The 22402-nt window shown below is 41.5% G+C and overlaps 1 protein-coding gene across 1 annotated transcript in view; it reads right to left on the bottom strand.

The window, feature by feature from the left end:
- Window positions 1-16403, bottom strand: part of LOC308094192 (F-box-like/WD repeat-containing protein TBL1XR1) — a 29828-nt gene extending 13425 nt beyond the window's left edge. Inside the window, exons 1-7 of the mRNA XM_080440683.1 lie at window positions 16248-16403; window positions 13294-13361; window positions 9445-9548; window positions 8794-8939; window positions 7867-8116; window positions 1547-1682; window positions 255-399 (exon numbers count right to left, since the gene is read on the bottom strand). Coding sequence (XP_080296809.1) covers window positions 255-399; window positions 1547-1682; window positions 7867-8116; window positions 8794-8939; window positions 9445-9502 — 735 coding nt within the window. The 5' untranslated portion in view covers window positions 9503-9548; window positions 13294-13361; window positions 16248-16403. The remainder of the gene's footprint in view (window positions 1-254; window positions 400-1546; window positions 1683-7866; window positions 8117-8793; window positions 8940-9444; window positions 9549-13293; window positions 13362-16247) is intronic.
- Window positions 16404-22402: the final 5999 nt, after the last annotated feature.

Consider the following 22402-nt stretch of genomic DNA (forward strand, 5'->3'; position numbering starts at 1 on the left):
AATAGCCTAAAAACAATTCCGGTGTTTGTGTGACATCGCTGCACAACCAATTATAAAATAGGGAAAACTTCTACCCCTAACGTCTAAATACCTCATCTGAATCTTTTTCTAATTGTAAACATATCTCTAAAAATCATTTTTCTCATGAGGACCAGGAAAACAGTCCTCAAAACGTCTTATTTTTCATATTCTACTATACTTGTGGGGACATTTGGTCCTCACAGGTATGGCAATATACACACACACAGACTCACATTCCAGTCCAAGGAGGTAACGTCTTTGTTGCTGGGGACGTCCTGCCCCCCCTCTCGTATGCAGTGTCTCAGCACCAGCTGGGTGGAGCCTCCCGTGCTGGTGTTCTCACTCAGGTTCCAGATACGTGCTGTCGAGTCCCCGGACCTGCACACACACACACACACACACACACACACACACACACTTGTATTACGATACTTGTGAGGGTAACTACATTTTACGATGGTGATTTTATGAATGCATTTTTTTTGTGGGGGGGGGGGGGGCATTTTTTTCAAATCTTTGAATATATATTCTCAAATCTTTGATTCTAGGGGGTCCCTGCCCTGGAACAAAATATTTTACAAATGCTCAAAAAATATATATATTCAAAAATGTGCACACATTTTCACGATTTTTCAAAAATAGCAGATCTACAAGCTCAGAGCGCAGCTATGAGCTTGTAGATCTGCTATTATTCTTTGAATAACCAAAGAAATCTAAAATCACGGAGATGCGTTGCCGGATTGAATGGGTTAAGTCAACTGGACCTGACATTATTTTTTTGTGGAATTATTTTATAAAAGGATAAAATAAAATAAATGAAAAATGGAATTGAAAGGACCACGGCCCCTCACGCATTTAGAAGGACAATATCAGTCACCAGAACCAAGGACGGGTGTTTCCGATGAATCTAAATCGGTTAAAATGGAGTTTGAAGTTGCAATGGGTTTTTGTATAGGAAGGGGGCGTGTCTGATAAAATGAATATCAAATATCTAAATACCGAATCAAGCAACTTAACCCTTTAAGACCTTAAGCATCTGTGTAATTTTTTGATTTGAGCTAAAAAAAATGCAATCTTTTACACTTTGGCTATTCAAAAATAGCAGATCTACAAGCTCGTAGCGCGGCTATTTTTGAGAAATCGTAAAAATGTGTGCAAATCTTATATATTTTTTCAAGCGAACATTTGTACTCAAATCTTTGCTTCTGGGGGTCCCTGGAACAACATATTTTGAGATTGGGGTCCTTGGGCCAAATACATGAAAAAGTTTGAGAACCACTGACATAGTAAAAAAAACTGTTCAAAAAACAGTTTTTAGAAGACATTTTAAAAACAGACATTTTGTAGAATCGGATTCAGGTCTTAAAAGGGTTAATTAACTGTCTGGGGGGAAAACACAAAAGCCTGAGTAGACGTTTAAATGAAATATCCCTTTAAATGATCACAGAGCATCTGACTGTGTACAGAGGAGAGACAAAGAGAAGAACAGGACAGAGAGAGAGAGAGTTTTTTTTTTTAGACTGACCCGGATGCGAGCAGGTCATTCACTGGGTTCCAGGCACAGATAAAGACTTCAGACTCGTGGCCCCGGAGCACCATGGCCTTGTTCTGGGGGATTTCCACGTCGTTGTCCACCTCCATCATCATCTCTGCATGGTGGTCTACAGGGAGGAAGGAAAAGGGAGGGACAAGACAGACAAAAGTGAATGTTCACCCGTGCAGGAGGCTACACCAGTGGATCTCAAAGTGTGGCCCAGGGACCCTCATGGTTCCTTGAGGGGGGTTTCAAATGGCCCTTTGCGGGTGTGTAACTCTGAGAGTGTACCCTTACGGGTCCATTTGGTTCCATATTTTGTACACTCTCAGAGTTATGGGGGTCCACTGTGCTACACTAAATGGAACAGAGCCTTAATTAGTATCATTGGTAAAACCTGTGAAGGAAGAAAGGAAGAGGCCCAATTTCTTTCCAATATGGCTGCAGTGCATAGAGCCTATTTTACAAATGCCTACTAAATCAGTAGTTCTCAAATATATTTGTGCCAAATTAAATATATTTGGCCTTGGACCCCATCTGAAAATGTATTGTGCCAGTGACCCCCAGAAGAGAAGATTTGTGGTATAAAAAAAACATACTGACATTTTTTTCAATTGTTTGTTTACCACTGTAAGCCATTACCTTTTACCCTAAATATATTCTTGTAAGGCAAAAGTGCGACATCTAGTGGCCAAATGTTTTCTAGAGCAAAGTGCAGAGAGACATGAGGTGACAGTCGTGATGGACAACATGAAGAGTCAGAACAACGGTTGTGACGTTTGTTATAATTTCAATTAGTTTGCTTAAATCCAGCATTAAAAAAAAAAAGAACGTTTCGGTCAACTGACCATCATCTGCCAACTTCCTCTCCTACCTGTCCAGTGTACGCAGGGGTGATGAAAAAGACTGGTATCTATCTACTACATCCAGCATACTAACAGGGAAACGAACGAGGAGCGCTTCCTATTCTGGGTTTCTATTTATTACTTCTCTCAAGCTGTGTGCTCTGGCACTCATTCATGTGTAACAGTGTGCGTGGTGTGTGCGTGGTGTGTGTGTGCTTGTTGTGTGTGTGTGTGTGTACTTAAACCTGGCGGTGGTACAACTCTGTGTGGCGTAGCAAACTGTTTCTTCACTTATCAGTTGAAAGAATCACATTTGTCTGTTCATGAGGAAGAGACATTGCTCTGTCTGTCTGTCTGTCTGTCTGTCTGTCTGTCTGTCTGTCTGTCTGTCTGTCTGTCTGTCTGTCTGTCTGTCTGTCTGTCTGTCTGTCTGCCTCTAGGCTGGTTAAGATAGGCCTTCCAAAACATGGGAGGAAGATGAGACAGGACAAAAAAATGCTCAAAAATCTGCTACTTGTTATCTGCATTTGTATGATAATATGTTTTAATTGATGTTGACAGGGAAAGAGGTTAAAATGTGTCTGTGTGGTTTTATAAATATTGAAGCAAAAAAGTGTTAACAAGAGCTTGTTGTGACTCAATAATAACTACATTGGATCCATTTGGACACAGGTTCTGTTTTATACATTTCCTGAAACGTAATATAAGATATTGTCTCTGTCGGGTGGAAACCTTACATGTCCGAAACTGTTAACTTTTCAGGATTCAAATTCAAAAATAGCTAAAGTAGCAGATCTACAAGCTCATGGATCAAGAGCTTGCCTTGTGGATCTACTACTTTTGATGCTTTTGGGTGACGCTGTAGTATGATCAAGTAGGGTGTTAATTTACAAAGAAATCACAGATTTGTGTGTGTGTGTGTGTGTGTGTGTGTGTGTGTGTGTGTGTGTGTGTGTGTGTGTGTGTGTGTGTGTGTGTGTGTGTGTGTGTGTGTGTGTGTGTGTGTGTGTGTGTGTGTGTGTGTAACAAGTGCAGAGCTCCGCAGAGGGGGTGTGCGTGGAGGAGACTCCGTGTTCCTCCTCAGGAAATGAAACAGCACAGAGGGAAATGTCACCGTCACCTCAAGAGGTTGTGACTGGTTAACAGGGTCACAATGATGCCACCCCCGTCATTAGCAACGGTGTCAAGAGCCAGAGGAGATTCAATAAGCGACCGTGATCACACAGCGCTGCTACCGCATTTACCACAAAGAGATTCTATTAGGCACAACAAGGCATTAACACATTTAGACCTGAGGCCGAACGCCTTCTAAATCCTAACACTTTTCCAGAAGAACTTTACAGAATTGTCAATGTTCACTTATTATCTCTCAGCCTCTGTAGCAGTTAGATGGAAACGTGAAATGACACAGATACTAGGGCTGTGAATCTTCTGCTATCTCACGATTCGATTCCGATTCTTGGGGTCACGATTCAGATTTATTTCAAAACAAACGATTCTCGATTCAAAAAAGTTTTTTTCCCCGGATTAAAAAAAATATTTTTTCTCCATTCAAAACGATTCTCCATTCAAAACGATTCTTGATTCAAAACATAGGATTTCAGGATCTACTCCAGTCTGCTGGCATGAGAGCAGAGTACATTTATGTAGCTTTTATAATTGTCAAGGTTTTATCAACTGATAATAATGTAAACACACAAAGGTAAATCCAAGATCCCCCCCAAAAAAAGATTTGGAGAAAAAATAATATATATATATATATATATATATATATATTATTATTTTATTTTTTTGAAAATTTGATTTTTTGAAAATGAGAATCGATTCTGAATCGTCCAACAGTAGAATCGCGATTCGTATCGATTTTTTCTGACACCCCTAACAGATACTTTCCCGCATATAAAGGTATAAAGACGTATAGGGTTACAACAGGTCTAAATGGGTACAGCGACACATTTGGTCCCACAGGGTCCAACCTGTGGGCCGAGGGGTCCGTTGGTGGTGGGCAGTGAGGATAGTGGGCCCCCACATAATTGGCACCGTGGTGCCTTCTCACCGACAGATAAAATCAGTGGGATACAACAGCAGTCACAACACAGAAATGTGTGTGGGGGAGGAATCAATTGGCATAACGACTAAATTGTGGAGAAAAGGGGGGGGTAAAATAATTGGCTACTCTAAAATTAAAATATAAAGATTTTCAAAGTGGGCCCTGAACCAGATAAAAGGTTGGGAACCACAGCATTTAACCCATTCAATCCGGGGAACGCATCTGTCATTTTAGGTTTCTTTGGCTATTCAAAAATAGCAGATCTACAAGCTCATAGCGCGGCACTAGATCTGCAATTTTTCAAAAAATCTTGAATATTTGTGCAAATCTTTTGAACATTTGTAACTCACATATTTGCTTCTGGGCGTCCCTGGAACAAAATGTTCGTTTTAAAAATGTATATATATTCAAAGATTTGCACACATTTAAAAAAAAATCCCCCTCCAAAATAGCAGTTCTACAAGCTCATAGCGCGGCACCGAGCGCTACAAGCTTCGCGGCACCGAGCGCTACAAGCTTGTATATCTGCTATTTTTGAATAGCCCCAAAAAATCTAAAATGACAGAGATGCGTTAACGAATTGAATGGGTTAACAGAAAACCAATTTGGAGGAAAGGGCAGGGGAAACTACAATTGGGGTCAGCAGCACGCCACGTTAAGGCTGGGTAAACAGCTGAAATTAATTTGACGACTAAACACAGCTTTCTCTGGGGAACAGCCCCCCCCAGGCACTTCTCCTAGCCGACACACATGTTGACAGGACATTTGGCTGAGTAAGCATTGTGTAAGGTGGGCGATGCTTTAATTCAGGTCGTTCTGTCGTTATGCAAGCTATTCAAATATCGGTCGTTGTCGGGTGGAAGCCTCGCATGTCCAAAAAGCGGTTCTCGTTCAGGAAATGGGAGAAAAAAAGAACCTGTGTTCCAATGGATGTGGTCATTATTTAGTCACAAGCTCTTATCGGTTTTATATTAATTAAAACTGTATATTCATAACATAAATTGCCGATCAACAAGCTCACAATGTGTTGGGATGCGACGCATGGGCTACTTTATGGCAACTTAAAGTATGACTTTAACCCATTTAGACGGGGAAAGCATCCGTGTCATTTTAAGATTTCTTTGGCTATTCAAAAAATAGCAGATCTACAAGCTCATAGCGCGGCACAGAGTGCCGCGCTATGAGCTTGTAGATCTGCTATTTTTGGATCTGCCATCTTTGAATATATATATTTTGAAAGTGAACATTTTAACTCAAATCTTTGCTTCTGGGGGATTCTACAAATGTCTTCTAAATCCTAACAGTTTTTTTTTTTAAACGTATGTTGCTATTAGGGATTCTAAAACTTTTTCATGTGAAGGACCCCCAAAATTATATGTATTAGGCCGCGGACCCCCATCTGATTAAATATTTAGTTCCACGGACCGCCAGAAGCAAAGATTTGAGTTAAAAATGCATTTATTTATTCAAAGATTTGCACACATTTTCACGATTTTTTTTCCTAAAAAAATAGCAGATCTACAAGTTTATAGCACTCGGTATCGCGCTATGAGCTTGTAGATCTGCTATTTTTGAATAGCCAAAGACATCTTAAAATGACACAGATGCGTTCCCTTCCCGTTCTTAATGGGTTAAGACTAGATTATAGTATAGCTATAAGTATGACTTGTAGATCGGCTATTTATGCTACTTCTGAGCAACACTCTTGTACGATGAAGTAGCAGGGCACTCATTAACAAAACGTTGCTGTTTTTTTATGCTTTTGAATTTGAAACCTGGAAAGTAACCGTTTTGGACATATGAGGCCCACCCCCGCCCCCCCGACAGAGACGGAAAGAAAATACCAAGCTGAATCACAGAGATACAAGGTTTCTGCCTCGACAGCAACGATTAATGTCACATTCCCAGAAATCATTTTCTATGACACGGCACAAGCCTTTCTGGAAATGTTTTCATTTTGCCTGCACACACACACACACACACACACACACACACACAACAAGGTGGTAATAATTATGTCTTCTTCTGCTTTTCCTTACTTTACTTCTTAGGTTAAGCCTGATTTACAGCTCCTTAACGTACGGCGGTGTCGCCTGCCAAACAGAACAGATCTACAAACGGTGTCGCAACATCCTCGTGCAATGGAGTATGAGTTTAACCATGTCAAGCCACGGATTCCATATGACGGATTTAGACTTCATCGCGTGATCTGCAACACTGTTGACCAGTCTTTATGGGTCACAAATAAATATCCCCTATTTTTTGTTTACTATATATATATATATATATATATATATATATATATATATATATATATATATATATATATATAATTTCAAAAGATAAAAAAAAAATCACAACTTTTCATCAATGAAAAACGATTCCAACATTTTTCAAAAGTATTTCATAAATAGAATTGAAAAAATCTAATCATTTACATAAATGCATAGAAACAACGTTCAAGAAGTAGTCAAAATAACAGATCTACAATCTATGACGCGTTGTAAGCTTGTATTTTCACTGATTTCAACCACTGATCTTCAAGCTTGTAGATCAGCTACTTTGCGGCTATACGCTGCACAGCGCGCCAACCAAGTATAAATCAACCTTATGCAAGTGGGGGGTGGGGGGGGGGGCTTTGGACAGAACATTTTCCACAATGAGGTCAACTTTTCTTCCTCCTCCATAAAAAAAAAAAAAAAAAACTCCAGTCCTGTTTTTTCTGAAGTGCTGACTCAAGGATTTCTTACTGCACTGGTTCTCAAAGTGGGGTCCAGGGACCCCCAGGGGTCCTTGAGGAGGTTCCATCAAAATCAGTTGAACCACTTTACCCTCATTTTATACGTCAGCTATTCGAAAATAACCGATCTACAAGCTCACAACGCGTCGCGTTCAGAGCTTGTAGACCTGTCATTTGATTATATATATTTTTTTGTTTGAACATTTTGAACACATATCTTCCCTTCCCTGGCAAAAATCGTTTAAGATTTTACAGCGCTGAGAGCTTGTGGAAAAATCTTGAAAAATCTTTGGAATGTTTTGGAAACCTTTTTAACTGTCACAAATCTCCTTATGTGGGTTCCCTGGCACGTCATATATTTGTCAAATACATATCAGCTCTCTGTCGGGTGGAAACCTCATCTGTCCAAAAAAACTATTCTTTTTCAGGATTCTAAATACCAAAAGTAGCAGATCTACAAGCTCAAAACGCGGCGTGAATTCAAGCTTGCGGATCTGCTACTTTTGATGCTTTTGTGTGAAACTGTAGTATGATCAAGTAGGGCGTTAATTCACGAAAAAAAAAACAAAAGTTAAAATATGGAGATAAGAGGTTTCTGCCCGACAGCAACAAAATACATTTTTGGGGGTCCTCCTCGACGTTGAAAACGCTTTACAAAATGGCTGGGCTGCCTTACTGGCTAAGGCGTGGGCTCCGTTCTCCTCGCCGTTGGCGGCCCCTCCCTCGCCATTCTTGGCTCCTCCTCCTCCCGGGGGCGGGGCCACGTTGCCGCTGGCGCTGCCGCCCGCCGCCGCCTCCTGTTGCCGCAGCTGCTGTTGTTGCAGCTTGTCTCTGTAGGCCTGCTGCCGGGTCTGGACCACGTCTGGCATCACCGCGTCGATCAGGGACAGGGACTCGATGGGCCGCCCGTCAAACAGCGTCCCGTCCTGTACAACGTGACGCAGGGATTTTACTTTACTTAATTGTCATGTCAATAATTGCGATTAACCCATTCAGACCTGAGGCCGATTTTAAAAATGTTTTCAAAAAAGAATACGTTTTTCTTTATTTTTTAAAGTTTTTTTTTTTTTAAATATACAAAATATTTTTTCACGATTAAAAAAAAATAACAGATCTACAAGCACTCAGTGCCGCGCTATGAACTTGTAGATCTGCTATTTTTGAATAGCCAAAGAAAACTAAAATAACAGAGACCCGTTCCAGGTCTTAAGGGGTTAACAATTTAATCGTTCATTTGGCTTTGAACGCCATAAATAAAAATGACATTCATGTCTTTTGTAAACAAACATTGCACAGGGCAGAAACGACAAATAGCTTCAATATACACAGAAACGGCTGGCAATGACTGGTACCAACAATCAAAATAGGCCAGAACAGGCCATTCATTTAATGATTTTATACCTTCAAAAATGTATTTATTAATTGACTAAAACAAATCAACAAGCTCGCAACGCATCTCAATGCGCATTCTGAGCTTTAGGTGGTTCTTCCATTTCCACTCTTTGTTTAAAAGAAATGGATCATTCATTAACGTAGTCGAGGCATTTTTTGACAATCAATGCCATTATGCTGTGTGTGGTTGTTGGGGGGGGGGGTTACTGACCTCGTTGATGCTGACTTCAGCCTCCACATACTGCAGACCCTTCTGGATGATGGAGATGAGGGCAGCGGGGGGGACCAGCGCTCCGTTGATGTTGGACTGGCTGATGTGGCTCTCTATGCCAAAGGTGAACGCTGAGTGGGAGAAGCCTGGAGGGAGATGAAGGCCCAGTGTAAGGAGCCACAATACTGGGGTTTGGTGTCGTTTTTATTTTGTTTTGTTAAGGCCAGTGGTTCTCAACCTCTTCTTGATCAGGGCCCATCGTGGCCCACCCATCTGACTACTTAACACGGCAGCCGCCGGCGTCTGTCAGTCAGACGCCGATTGGCTCTTCCACATTTTGGTTTCTGCAAAACCCGGCGCTTGGTAGCCTCGCGTAGCCAGACTATATCACTGCGTGGATATGAGTCTGGTGCTTCTATGAGGACGTTTTTTTCCCCCAAGGGGCGGGATCAAAACAATGGCTCTGGACGCAATTGGTTAGACCTACAACCAACTACCAATCACAGTCTCCCATATTTGAATACTAGGCCCCGATTGACACTGAAAAATTTGGTCGTGCACTAGAAAAGTGTGGGTACACTACACTTATCTCTGCTGTTAGCAAGCATAGCACGTATTAAAAGCGGGCCGTGTGCACCAGAGACAACCTACCTGACTCTTGCAGGTATCTGTACACCAGGAAATTGACCTCATCGCTGCTTATGCTCATTTTCACTCCTGGTGGTTAAACCATCTGGTCAGCGCAGGATAGGAGCCTAGGAGAGAGAGACAGAGAGACAGACAGAGAGACAGAGAGAGAGCGAGAGAGAGAGAGAAGATACCGCACATTAATTTGTTGCGCAGATACAAAATGCATTAGACTGACTAGTGGTCAGTCAGTAGACCATGGTACGTGGCTAGATGCAAGCAGAGCTGTCACACACAGGAGCACGATGATATAACACACACTGCCAGAGAGAGACTGAGACGTCACCTTGCTTGACCTAGATCTGGCACTTTCACAACGGCAGTGTTTCCCAAGCCTTTTGTCCTTGGAGGACCCCGTTCTTACAAGTTACACAACTTGCCCCCCCCCCCCAACCCCTACACACACACACACACACAAACACACGCCACTATACATTTCTACAACAAAAGCAAATATTGCAGTCAGGTCTACCAGCTCACAAAGTGTCGCACCTTGTGTCCTGGTCATATTGTGAGCCTACAATAGGGAAATTTGGGGCTACCTCCAAACGGACTAGAACACATTTGGTTTCCTTTTGTACACTCTCAAGAGTTACAGACCTGTAAGGGTCCATTTGGTTCCTACTACTATCAATCATTTAGCTGGGGGGGGGCGGGGGGGGGGGCCCCGCCTGATCCCACTTTGAGAACCCCTACATTAACCCACAACTGGAAATGATTAGCGGGACCTTTCCTGGCCGGGCGGATCGGCTCGGCTCTCGTGGACCGAAAAAGAAAAAAAAAACTCTGAAGGAAGACGGGGGCTTTTTTGAAACTCCTGCAATAACAGAAACTCGCTGCATAGTTTTGCGTCCCTGCGTCGTATTTCTTCAAGCAAGAAGCCACAGTGTTTTGAACCACGGGCCTGTGGAAATAAACGAGAACTTGGGAGGGAGGGAACGGAGGGCTGCCCTGCTAGCCCACTGCAGAGTCAACATGACCCCCCTTCACCTTACCAAGAGCTTAGATCAATAGATCCACAACTATAATCAAATCACGGGCCCTGGGATCCAGCACAAAAACTTCATCCAGCAGCAGCCCCTACCACCAGGCAAACTAACTAGTGGTTTTCTTTAAGGTTTTTTTTTGTGTGTGGGGGGGGGGCTTTTTCTGCCTTTTTATTGATAGATACAGTAGACTGACAGGAAATGGGGAGAGAGAGATGGGGAGTGACACGGAGCAAAGGTCGTCGGAATCGGGATTCGAACCCGTGACATGGCTGTCAGGCTAGGTGCCTGGACCGTTACGCCAAACGTCCTGGCCTCAAACTAGTGGTTTCGAATTTAGTTGCTGTCGGGCAGAAAGGCTTTTTTTGGAAATTAATGCCCTACTTGATCATACTACAGCGTCACACAAAAGCATCAAAAGTAACAGATCCACAAGCTGGAAACGCGGCGCGAAATGTGGTTCGCGGCGCGACAATGTCAAGTTACAAGGCACAGCGGGAAAACATTAGTACTTAACTTGAGGATATGAGAACAGACATTGTTAAAAAAAATAAAAAAAATACTCGGGTCCATTTCTTTTCTTGAATATAACTAACGAAATTGCTCTGGGTGACATGACTAAAAAGCTGAAATGAAAAATATGTTTTATCCTTAGAGCATATCTGTGGTCATTATAGGGAGGGACATAATTAACAAATTACAATATATAGGCACACAAAAAAATGTATTATTCAAATTAAATTTGTGAGTAATTACTTGTGTAATTACAAACAAAAACAGCATGCATGACTATGATTACATCAGCAGGTACTAACGAATGTTTATGACATCCACCTGTCCAACAATATTCCATACAGAGGTATAATTCATTATGCTAGAGACACTAGAGAGCAGTGGGCCAGTGCCGGGTATTGAATGTCAACAATCATGGTTGCCGCGCGTCACAAACAATGGTGTTTTTAAATAATTCAACAGTAGTACACTAAAATATGTTTCTGAAACCATTTGAGGCAAGAAATAGCCTATGCAGTAACAACTACAGTGCGTACCATCCAAATTTAGAACAATCATGGGACAATTCTCATTCCACTACGTCAAAATGTGGAATGCCCTGACACCAGCCATTAACCCTTTAAGACCGGGAAGGCATCCGCGTGTCATTTCAAGATGTCTTTGGCTATTCAAAAATGGCAGATCTACAAGCGCATAGCGCGGCATGAGCTTGTAGATCTACTATTTTAGAAAGATCGTGAAAATTTGAGCAAATCTTTGAATATATATATTTTTAAAGCGATTTTTTTTTTAAACTCTTACAACTTCTGGGGGTTCCTGGAACAAAATGTTTTCAGATGGGGGTCCACGGCCAAATATATAAAAAAAATTGAGAACCACTGATATTATAGCAACATACGTTTTGTTTTTTTTAAACTGTTAGGATTTTGAAGACATTTGTAGAAAAGCTAAAATTTGCGTTACAAATGTTTGCTTAAAATATATATATATCCCACGATATATCCCACGATTTCCCCCAAAAATAGCAGATATACAAGCTCATATTTTTTTGTGTTATCCTTTTAGCCTCAATGTCTTCCTGTAACCACGTGTTGTTAACATTTCTGACTAATAAAGTATTCAATTAATCAAATCAACAGAACCTTCAGCAGCACTGCCTTGTTTGAGATTATTGTTTTACTATGTGGACCCGACATGTCATCCAGGCAGGTCATGGTACTCGCCAATAAAAAGAAATAAAAAAGATATCTGTGCTCATAACCAGAAAAAAATACTTGTGGACAGCCGGGGTGGATGTTGGATGCTGCATGCTGTTCAGCCCAGTCTCCATTGCATAACCTATTAAGACCTGAAGCCGATTCTACAAATGTCTTCTAAATCCCAACAGTATTCTGAAAAAACGTATGTTTCTATATCAGTGGTGCTCAAACGTTTCCATGTCAAGGACCCCCAAAATGATATGTATTTGGCCGCGGACCCCTATCTCAAAACGTTTTGTTCCAGGGACCCCCATAAGCAAAGACTTGAGTTAAAAGTGTTTGCTTTAAAGTAATATATATTCAAAGATTTTCACTCATTTTCAAGATTTTTCTAAAATAGCAGATATACAAGTGCCGCGCTATGAGCTTGTATATCTACTATTTTTGAATAGCAAAAGTGTAAAATAATGCTTTTTAGCTGAAATAAAAAAAGTGACACAGATGCGTTCCAGGTCTAAATGGATTAAAGGACGACTTCACCGATTTTCTACCTATCTTCATATAATTGGTCCTCACTAATACTCATGATAAAATGGTACAATTTTTTTCTACTCGGTCTGTGTCTCAGACGAGGGCTGTGGACAGTTCAGAGTCCTGTCTACCAGTGACATCATCAATGGGGAATCCAAGCTAATAGAAACTGCAGGCTTTCTATTCCTGGAAAGTTGCAATGCAATAAAAGAAGCCATTGCTCTCGTGTTAATAAAAATCTAAATAGAAAATGTGAAATCTTGTTGGAAAAAAATATCATGCCTAACGATTTTCTGGACTGTCCACAGCCCTCCTAAGAGACACAGAACAAGTAGGAAAAAATTGTACCATTTTATCATGAGTATTAGTGAGGACCAATTATATGAAGATAGGTTGAAAATCGGTGAAGTCGTCCTATATGACATGAAACTCAAACGATGCCGTTGCAAGTGTTAACATCCAATAGACACATACATTTTCAAACTCATACCCCCGAATACATGGAAGTCTTAATTGTGTCCACTCCTGAAATGTGTCCCTAAATGGATGGTATGGGCATGATGTGAAGTGATATACATACTGACCATGTGATCAAGGTGTCTTCAAATGCTCATCATAGCTCTGTTGTCTTGAGCAGATGAACTTGGGGCCTCTAAGAGAAAAAGAAAAATACATTTCAGTCAAAATTACAACTGTTAAGTAACTCCAAAGTAGGGCTGCAAACATCCATTATTTTCTTAGCCATTATTCCACGATTACTTTTTCGATTAATTAACAACTTGACAGTTTTGTTATTTTAAAACAATGTATATATCGTTGCTGTCGGGAAGAAACCTATCTCCATATTTTAACTGTTTTTTTTTTGTCGTAAATTAACGCCCAACTTGATCATACTACAGAGTCACGCAAAAGTAGCAGATCTACAAGCTCTAAGCGTGGCGCAAAGCGACGCGTTTTGAGCATGCAGATCTGCTACTTTTGCTGTTTTTGAATTTGAATCCCGAAAAGTAACAGTTTTGGACATACAGTATGAGGTTTCCACCTGACAGACGATATTAATCAATCAATTAAGCACTTAGGCATTATTCTTCTTCTTCACACGGCTATTTTCACCATTTAATTTTTTCCGTACGTTTTGGAAACTTTTCGCCGATAATGACAAGTCAAAGATAAGTATCGATTATTGTAGTACATTATTGATTCTTTTTTATAATTAACTAATAATTATTATAATTATAAAATGTAGTGGGGGCATTTTATTACTGTAAGTAAGCATTAGTAAGTGTTTGTTTGCACGGAAGGTCTAAGAACTGTTGCCACCATCAGAAAGCAGAAGAGAACAATGAATGAACAAAGGGGTGTGTCTGTCTGTCTGTCACTGCTGTCTAAGAAACTGGGTCAGGGGTGGAGAAGCCAAAACAGTGGCTTCTTGTGTACCAACAGGTCAGTCAGCTTGATGCTACGTGGCTGACAAACCAGAGAGGACTATGACATACTTTTTAAAAGGCATAGAATGTAACTTTGCCCTGTGTTTACAAAACAAACCAGCCACTGGAGTAGTGTGGTGGCGTTTACTTGCAGAAACACATTGCCCTCCCGCTGTATTTTTGGTGTTTTCACTGTTGGTTTTGGCTGACCAAAAACATCCCCGTCTACCAAAACAAAATACAGCAACAGGTCAATGTGTTTCACTTTCACACCAACCACACCACTCCAGTGGCTCAGAACTGCTGGTACTGAGGGAAATGATTGGTAAAAAAAAAATATATGTATTGTTTTGTTATGTAAACACAGTGCAAAGTTACATTATGCCTTTGAAAAACTCAATTAACTGTACTAAAGCTATTTGCAAATAAAAGCATTTCAGTTACCTAGTTTCATTTCAGTTACCTAACTTCATGCTGCTGCCAGAGCAACAGAATTGAGGTCACGGACTACAGTGGTTAGTTTCCATACACATACAAATATTTACAGTATATACATTATCATTGTGTCACATAATTCTGATTAGGCGCGGCATACTATCATTTTGTTCTTTACTACGGTTTCATAAGGAGTTGTGTAGGCCGTATGCGTGACTCACAGCTATAGATTTGCTGCAGGCAGATTGTACATGTGTGTTATGTCACCATGGTGGTGTCTATAATAAACAACCAGCGTGGCTTAAGTTGCCACTACTCCCCCCCCCCCCCCCTCCTCCTCCATCAATGGGCTCAGCAAACCGCCACGGATAAGACAATGACATCACTATCGCAAGTGTGTACAGTACACTTTACAGTACAGCCTTGTAAAGTGATTTGCATTTCCCAAACTTTTTCGCTCCAGAGTCGAGACCCAAAAGAGAAATGTGATGTCTCCCCTGGACCCGAACTAGTGAAAATACCAGATCTGGTTATGGGGGGGGGGAATATGAAATTCTGTTGAATGTATGACATTTCTTTTGTAATTTCAGATGTTAACTCTTTTTTTTTTTTAACATTTTAGGGGGAAAATAGGGGATTTTTTTTTTATTATAAATTTGTAATAAACGGGCTATTTACTCAAGTGTTTGGGAAACACTGGCCTAGTACCTTCATTTTGCCCTCAAGTCAAGTAACAAAACATGACCTCATTTTCAACTAGTAATGTCATCACCTTTTCAGTGGTACATAGGACATGGGACATCTGCCTCGCGTTATAGACTCGTGCAAGGAAGTACTGTACATAAACCTGCTTAATAATTTATTATCCACAACCTCACAACGTTGTGAGCTTAAATTTCGGCGCGCAACACCGTCGTACGACGCAGTTTGTGACGTCACTGGCGAATCCTTCTCATCTTCCCCAGGGCAGCCACCTGAAGCTATTTTACGACAATCAATTTGTTCTACAATCTAACATGTAGCTTGTATATCTGTTTGTTTTTTGGTCAGTACAACGCAGTATGTATAAACACATTAAAACAGGGTGAAAACTGCGTCCCACCAGCCAGCTTCAAGTGACTGAAACATGCGACAGAAGTTCCGCCGGAAATGGGCATTTCTGCTTTCAAAATAAAAGGTATTGATCACTATTACAAAAAAATATATATATATTTCGCGAATAGTTATTTGTGTGTAACAAAAAAAAACGTACAAACTGCACCCAGAAGTCCCAGAGGAAATAACATAAGGATAAATCCCGAGTAAAAAAACTAACTAGCTCCTGTGTGCTAGCCGTTAGCTTCACCGTCAGATCACATGCTGAACACCGGCAAAGCAAGGCGGTTTAAAAGTGTTCCACTTGCTGCAGAGGGTCAGTGGGTGTTAGCTAGCCGCACACCACAGTCTAATAACGCTTATAACACCGTCATTAGACGAAAATAGACCCTTTAAACCACATCAAGTTGAAGTGGATCATCGGCATCCCCTCCAACACATCCTAAGTGCCGCCGATCTCCAGCCAGAGCGACGATTTCAAAGCCTTTGAGCGAACGAGCTAGCGGTTAGCACTTAGCATAGCACGCTAGCTCGCTAGCCGCCGAGGCTAAGCTAAAGACGAGAAGAAGTAATCCCGTTACCTTTTGCTTGTCTTATTCTAGCCCCCCTGCTGTGATCGGAAACGTGACGGCGTGTCTCTGTTGTTGTTGTTCGATCAGACCGTGTTATCTGCACGTATCGATCGCAGGGTTGATCAGATGAAGGCTCATCATTAAAAAAGCTTGTTGTATGTTCAACACACACAGAGCAGAGCTACAGTGTTGCCAGATTGTGTGAGAGAAATAAGCAACCGGGTCTATGAAAACAAGCCCAAAAGAAGCGACTGTTAGGCCACACGAGCGCTTTAAACCTAGCGGTATATCCATAGGGCGGCCTAGGCTATTTGAAAATAGCGGATCTACGAGCTTGTAGATTTGTTTTTTTTTGTTTTTTTAATCTTGAGGAAAAAAAGGGTCAAATGTGAAAAGAAAATTGAAACATTTTAACAACACAAATCTGGTACAGGGTTCCCTGGCACAACATATCTTTAGATGGGAGTCCGCAGTCAAATACCTGTTAATATGGGGGTCCTTGACATGACAATGGTTTGAGAACACTGGTTTATATTAGGAAACAAGCCCAAATAAGCAACTACACTTTAGAAACAAGCCCAAATAAGCAACTACACTTTAGAAAGAAGCCCCACTTTAGAAACAAGCCCAAATAAGCAACTACACTTTAGAAACAAACCCCCAAAACCGCAACTGTACAAGCTACTTACTTTACAGAAAAAGAAGTCGCTTATAATAAGCGGACATGGCAACACTGCAGAGCAGGCGGTGGAGAAGCTACAGCAACGGACGTTCCATCCACACAGCACTGAGTGACCCGCACTGCGGAAATGAGCTGTAACACTACTGTATTTATTATTTCCTAAACCTAACATCACCTACTACTGTAAGATAAGAAAGGTCGTTATTACATTAACATAAGTATATGGTTATGATAATTTTTTTGTTTGTTTTATAATTCTGACTGGCAATGATTGAATTACACAGAATACAGTTTAAAATAAGACAACCAAATGCATGTTATATAATGTAAAAATATTATTAAAAACCCTATCTATAAATAATTCTCAAATTAAAAAACCCGATGCCACATGGTATTTCTCAATTAATTTATTTTTATGACGTCCTTTGGTCCTTTTATATAAAAACAAATGTAGATTTAAAGCACTATCTGTTGCTACTGCTGACAAATGGGTTTGTATAATTGTATCTGTTCAAAAGATTTGTATGCATTTGAAAACTTGTGAAATGGGGACATTCTGCATATATGAGTACTTTTACTTTTGGTACTTTAAGTATATTTTGATGCTACTACTTTGTACTTTTACTCAAGTACATTTTGAATACTGGACTTTTACTTGTAACAGAGTATTTCTACATTGCAGTATCAAGACTTTTATTTAAAGTAAGAAACATATGAGTACTTTTACCACCACTGAGCGCTAAACAAGCGGTCTCGTCTGCATTACCACTCAAATAAGATGGAGCCATGTTATCCCATCGCCAAACTGCACCAATCGTCGCTTGCCAAAAAAAGGAACGAACAGATCTACAAGCTAACAGGGCGTCGTTATAGCTTGCAGATCTGCTCTTTTTGTGGCCAGCAGCAGCCAGCCAGCCACACGGTCCGTCCCCCACGTACTACGTCAGCCCTGTCCCGCAGCCAAACACCAGTCATAACAACAGCGCCTCGCCCATCCCCCACTTCACCTCATTTCTGCCTGCCGGGTCACCGCCACTAGCCATAGATTAATGACACCCCTTCCCCCCCCCCCCTCTCCACCCCCCCCCTCCTCCTCCTCCTCCCTCCTCTTGCTCAGTCATTCAGACTGGGAAAGTCAACAACTCTGACATCACTCAGCTCAAAAATTGATGTTTTAACACCAATGGTTCTATGTCAAGGATTTATATTTCAAGAATTCGGCCCGGACGGCTGGCTGGCGTAGCGGTCCGGGCACCTAGGCTGCTAATGTAGCCTGACAGTGTCAGCGTGTCGCAGGTTCGAATCCCAATCCCGACGACCTTTTCTGCGTGTCACTCCCCATCTCTCTCTCCCCATTTCTTGTCAGTCTACTGTATTTATCAATACAAATAAATACAAATAGATAAAAAATCTAAAAAAAATAATAATAAAATAATACATTTCAAGGTCCCATTTGTATACTGTCAGAGGTATACTGTCAGAGGGTCTAAATGTACCCGTACAAGTCTGTAACTCTGACAGTATACAAATGGAACCTAATGGGTCCATTTGGTTCATTTGGTATACCAGTATGTGTATACTATCCAACCATGTGAGGTCCTCAGAAAAAAAAACACACAAACAACATAACAATAGCAATAGTAAAAACTAAGAAAAAAACTAAGATTTTTCCTGTGCTGACTGTTCCTCCCTGGACCGGTGGACCCAGAGGCCCCTTTCAGAGCAATCTGGGAACCCAGATCCAACTGAAAATGAAAAACAGCGACCTCTGCTGTTTGTTCTATGTCTGTTGGCTCTGGGCGGAAGAAAACGTAACACCAGTGCGCAAGAAAACCGGGGTTTAGGTCTGCCTTCAGCTTTCACTTCCGGTGGGTGCCACTATGTTTTCATTCCCACTAACAATATTTCTACACGGAACACTAACACCACTTCTCCCAGAGAACATGGATCGTTTTGGTTATAAGCCCACTTGTTTCTATGATGGAAGAGTAAGTTAAAATGTGAATATCTTTCCGTGGTTTTGTCTGCTCCGCGGACGCTATTGTTAAATTAGTTTGTGTTTGTTTCGAGGGGGAAAGATCGACGGACATGTGAATCCCACCCACTACATTTGATTGGGTAAAGCGCGGCCTGCTTCCTGATCTGAAGGCACGCCCACTTGTAGCCAATGCGCACACGTTATGACGAACCTCCCCGACAGATTCCAACGCAGTGCAGAATCTGTTCTTGAGAGATTACTTTCAGAGTGACAGGGACAGTGTCATTGATGGCAGGGCCTCGTTGTGTGTGTGTGTGTGTGTGTGTGTGTGTGTGTGTGTGTGTGTGTGTGTGTGTGTGTGTGTGTGTGTGTGTGTGTGTGTGTGTGTGTGTGTGTGTGTGTGTGTGTGTGTGTGTGTGTGTGTGTGTGTGTGTGTGTGTGTGTGTGTGTGCGTGCGTGCGTGCGTGCGTGCGTGCGTGCGTGCGTGCGTGCGTGCGTGCGTGCGTGCGTGTGTCTCGTAGTGACTAGTGGCTGCATCTGTGTCCTTGTGAAACGCTCCAGTGACTGTGTGTGTTCCTGTGGGACATGATGACATATCATGTAATGCTCAATCTGCGGCCAGCAAGTTGTACAACTGCAGCTGCTGAGTGCAGACACACACGCACACACGCACACGCGCACACACACACACACACACACACACACACACACACACACACACACACACACACACACACACACACACACACACACACACACACACACACACACACACATCATCTTAAGTATTACTATACTTAAGATGACATCAACATTTTTGGACGGTCATTTTATGAATGCCATTAATTTTTTTACCCTAATCATAAAGCCGGAATTCAATTCTGCGCAGATGTCGTGCACTCAAAATAGCTGATCTACAAGCATACAATGTGTCGCAGCTCAACGCATTGTGAGCTTGTAGATCTGCTATATTGTGTGTGCGACAGCAGAGCACAAAAAGAGTATATATACAAGCCTAAATCTAACCATTTTTAACCACAAAATTTGTGTTGTGGGGACCAAGAAAATTGTCCTCACGATGTCTATTTATCAAATTGTATTATACTTGTGGAGACGCTTGGCCCTCACAATACAGTACACACACACACACACACACACACACACACACACACACACACACACACACACACACACACACACACAAGCAAATGTAACACATACATGCATAAACATACCGCCCATGTGAACATGCATGCCATGCACCAACAAAAAATGTCTACGCCATTATACGCAAAATACAAGCAATCGCAAAAACAACTGAATGCAAATTGGATTCATGTTGGAAGTTCTTTTGATGGAGGAGGTCATGTGTAGTCTTCTTGAGCTACAACAAGCCACAATGGAGGACATGACAAAACCCCATGTGATGTGATTTGCATGGGATCTGATACTACAACTCAACGTGTGAACACTTGGCATTTCCTTTTGTGTCTGATAAATGATGTCTTGTCTGCACATGCTGTTTTGGTGTGTGTGTGTGTGTGTGTGTGTGTGTGTGTGTGTGTGTGTGTGTGTGTGTGTGTGTGTGTGCGCGTGTGCGCGCGTGTGTGTGTGTGTGTGTGTGAGAGTGTGTGTGTGTGTGTGTGTGTGTGTGTGTGTGTGTGTGTGTGTGTGTGTGTGTGTGTGCCTATACACTGTAAAATCCTCAGTGTCCATTTGTCCATTTGTCTCCAACTCTGAAAAGGGTTCAAAAGTAACCAAACAGAAATGCTTGTGTGTATTATGGAGGGCATTAACAGAAGATTTGTGTTGTACAGTAAGCGCCAACACTGCCACAGTCAGTGGGTGTTAACCACTTAAACGTGGTTTAAACTTGGTTGAGCGGAGGCCCTCAGGGCATGTCTCCCATGTGGCCCTCTATACTGGTGTCTTTTCTGTTTTCTATTATTGTGGGGAAAGCTTTCGCTGAAAATAGCCGATCGACAAGCTCACCACGCGATCTGCTGTGTGAAAGCTTTCCCCACGATATGGACACTGGGGTTTAAATGGTTAACTCTCATTGAGGCCTCATTGAGGTCATCACTTGTCCAATGCAGGCACTTGCCACTTACACGTAACTAAGTACATTTACTCAAGTACTCTACTTAAGTACAATTTTGAGGTACTTTTACTTTACTGGAGTATTTCCAATTGTCTATACTTTTACTTCTACTCCACTGCATCTCAGAGGCAAATATTGTACTTTTACTCCACTACAATTATTTGAAAACTTTAGTTACTAACTTTACTTTGCAGATATATATGATTCTATTATAAAACACTTAAGCCCAATTTTATACCTAGGCTATGTGAAAATAGCAGATCTACAAGCTCACAACACGTCGCATTGCGGCGCGTTGTGAGCTAGCTTGTAGATCTGCTATTTTCAAACATTTTTGTACTTTTACTTTGTTACATTTTGATACCAATACTTTTGTACTTTTACTCAAGTATTTTTTTTTATTCTGGACTCTTAACAAATTACTTCTACATTGCAGTATTGATACTTTTACTTAAGCAAAACATTTGAGTACTTTTTCCACCACTGCTTACAAACAGTATTTCATGGTGCTTGGGACAAAAGTGTTCACTAAGATGGATAAGTATCTATATAAAGCAGGCTACAAAAAACATTCTATATGTGGAATTCATGGGCAAACTAAGTCATGGTGAAGCAGACAGCAGGAACTTGCTGGCTGGACAAAAATGCCAGAGCAATTTCATAATATGTAATATATTGCTTAGAGGCCTTCTACTAAATGCTGCAAAAAATGGCTTGGGGTATATATATGTATCCATTAGTTCCATCGTAGGTATTTTCCCACATTCCACCTCCCCTTCCCGTCTCCTCAAGCCAGAGAAAAATAAATATGTACTTCATCACTGTGTGTGTGTGTGTGTGTGTGTGTGTGTGTGTGTGTGTGTGTGTGTGTGTGTGTGTGTGTGTGTGTGTGTGTGTGTGTGTGTGTGTGTGTGTGTGTGTGTGTGTGCGCGTGTGCGTGTGTGTGTGTGCGCGTGTGTGTGCGCGCGTGTGTGTGTGTGTGTGTGTGTGTGTGACACTGCGCTTTGGCAGGAAGTAATGAAATGCAAAGCAAATCCCTCATTTCCAGTGCCAGGCCTTTATGCAACACATTATTCACTACAGGGAAATTGTCAATTGACGAAACATCTCCCCTGACCTCAGCCACCATAAATCCTGAAGGTTTTCTTTTTACGCACATGCACATGGCTTCATACACAGTCAAATCCTCAATGGACCCCATTTGGTTACATTTGAACACTCAGAGATAAATCTGTCTGTCTGTCTGTCTGTCTGTGACATTTTTGCCTTATGCGGACTACCTCCTATGTAGCCCTGCCGATGGCGTTGCTACTTTTTTGCATCTTGTGTCTAACCTCACGTACATGCCTGCTGCTATGTGGACCTACCGATCCGTTGCCATTTGTTTCATCTTATGTCTAACA

The sequence above is a fragment of the Gymnoscopelus braueri genome (genome assembly GCF_963280865.1).
Source record: "Gymnoscopelus braueri genome assembly, chromosome: 10".
NCBI lineage: Eukaryota > Metazoa > Chordata > Actinopteri > Myctophiformes > Myctophidae > Gymnoscopelus > Gymnoscopelus braueri.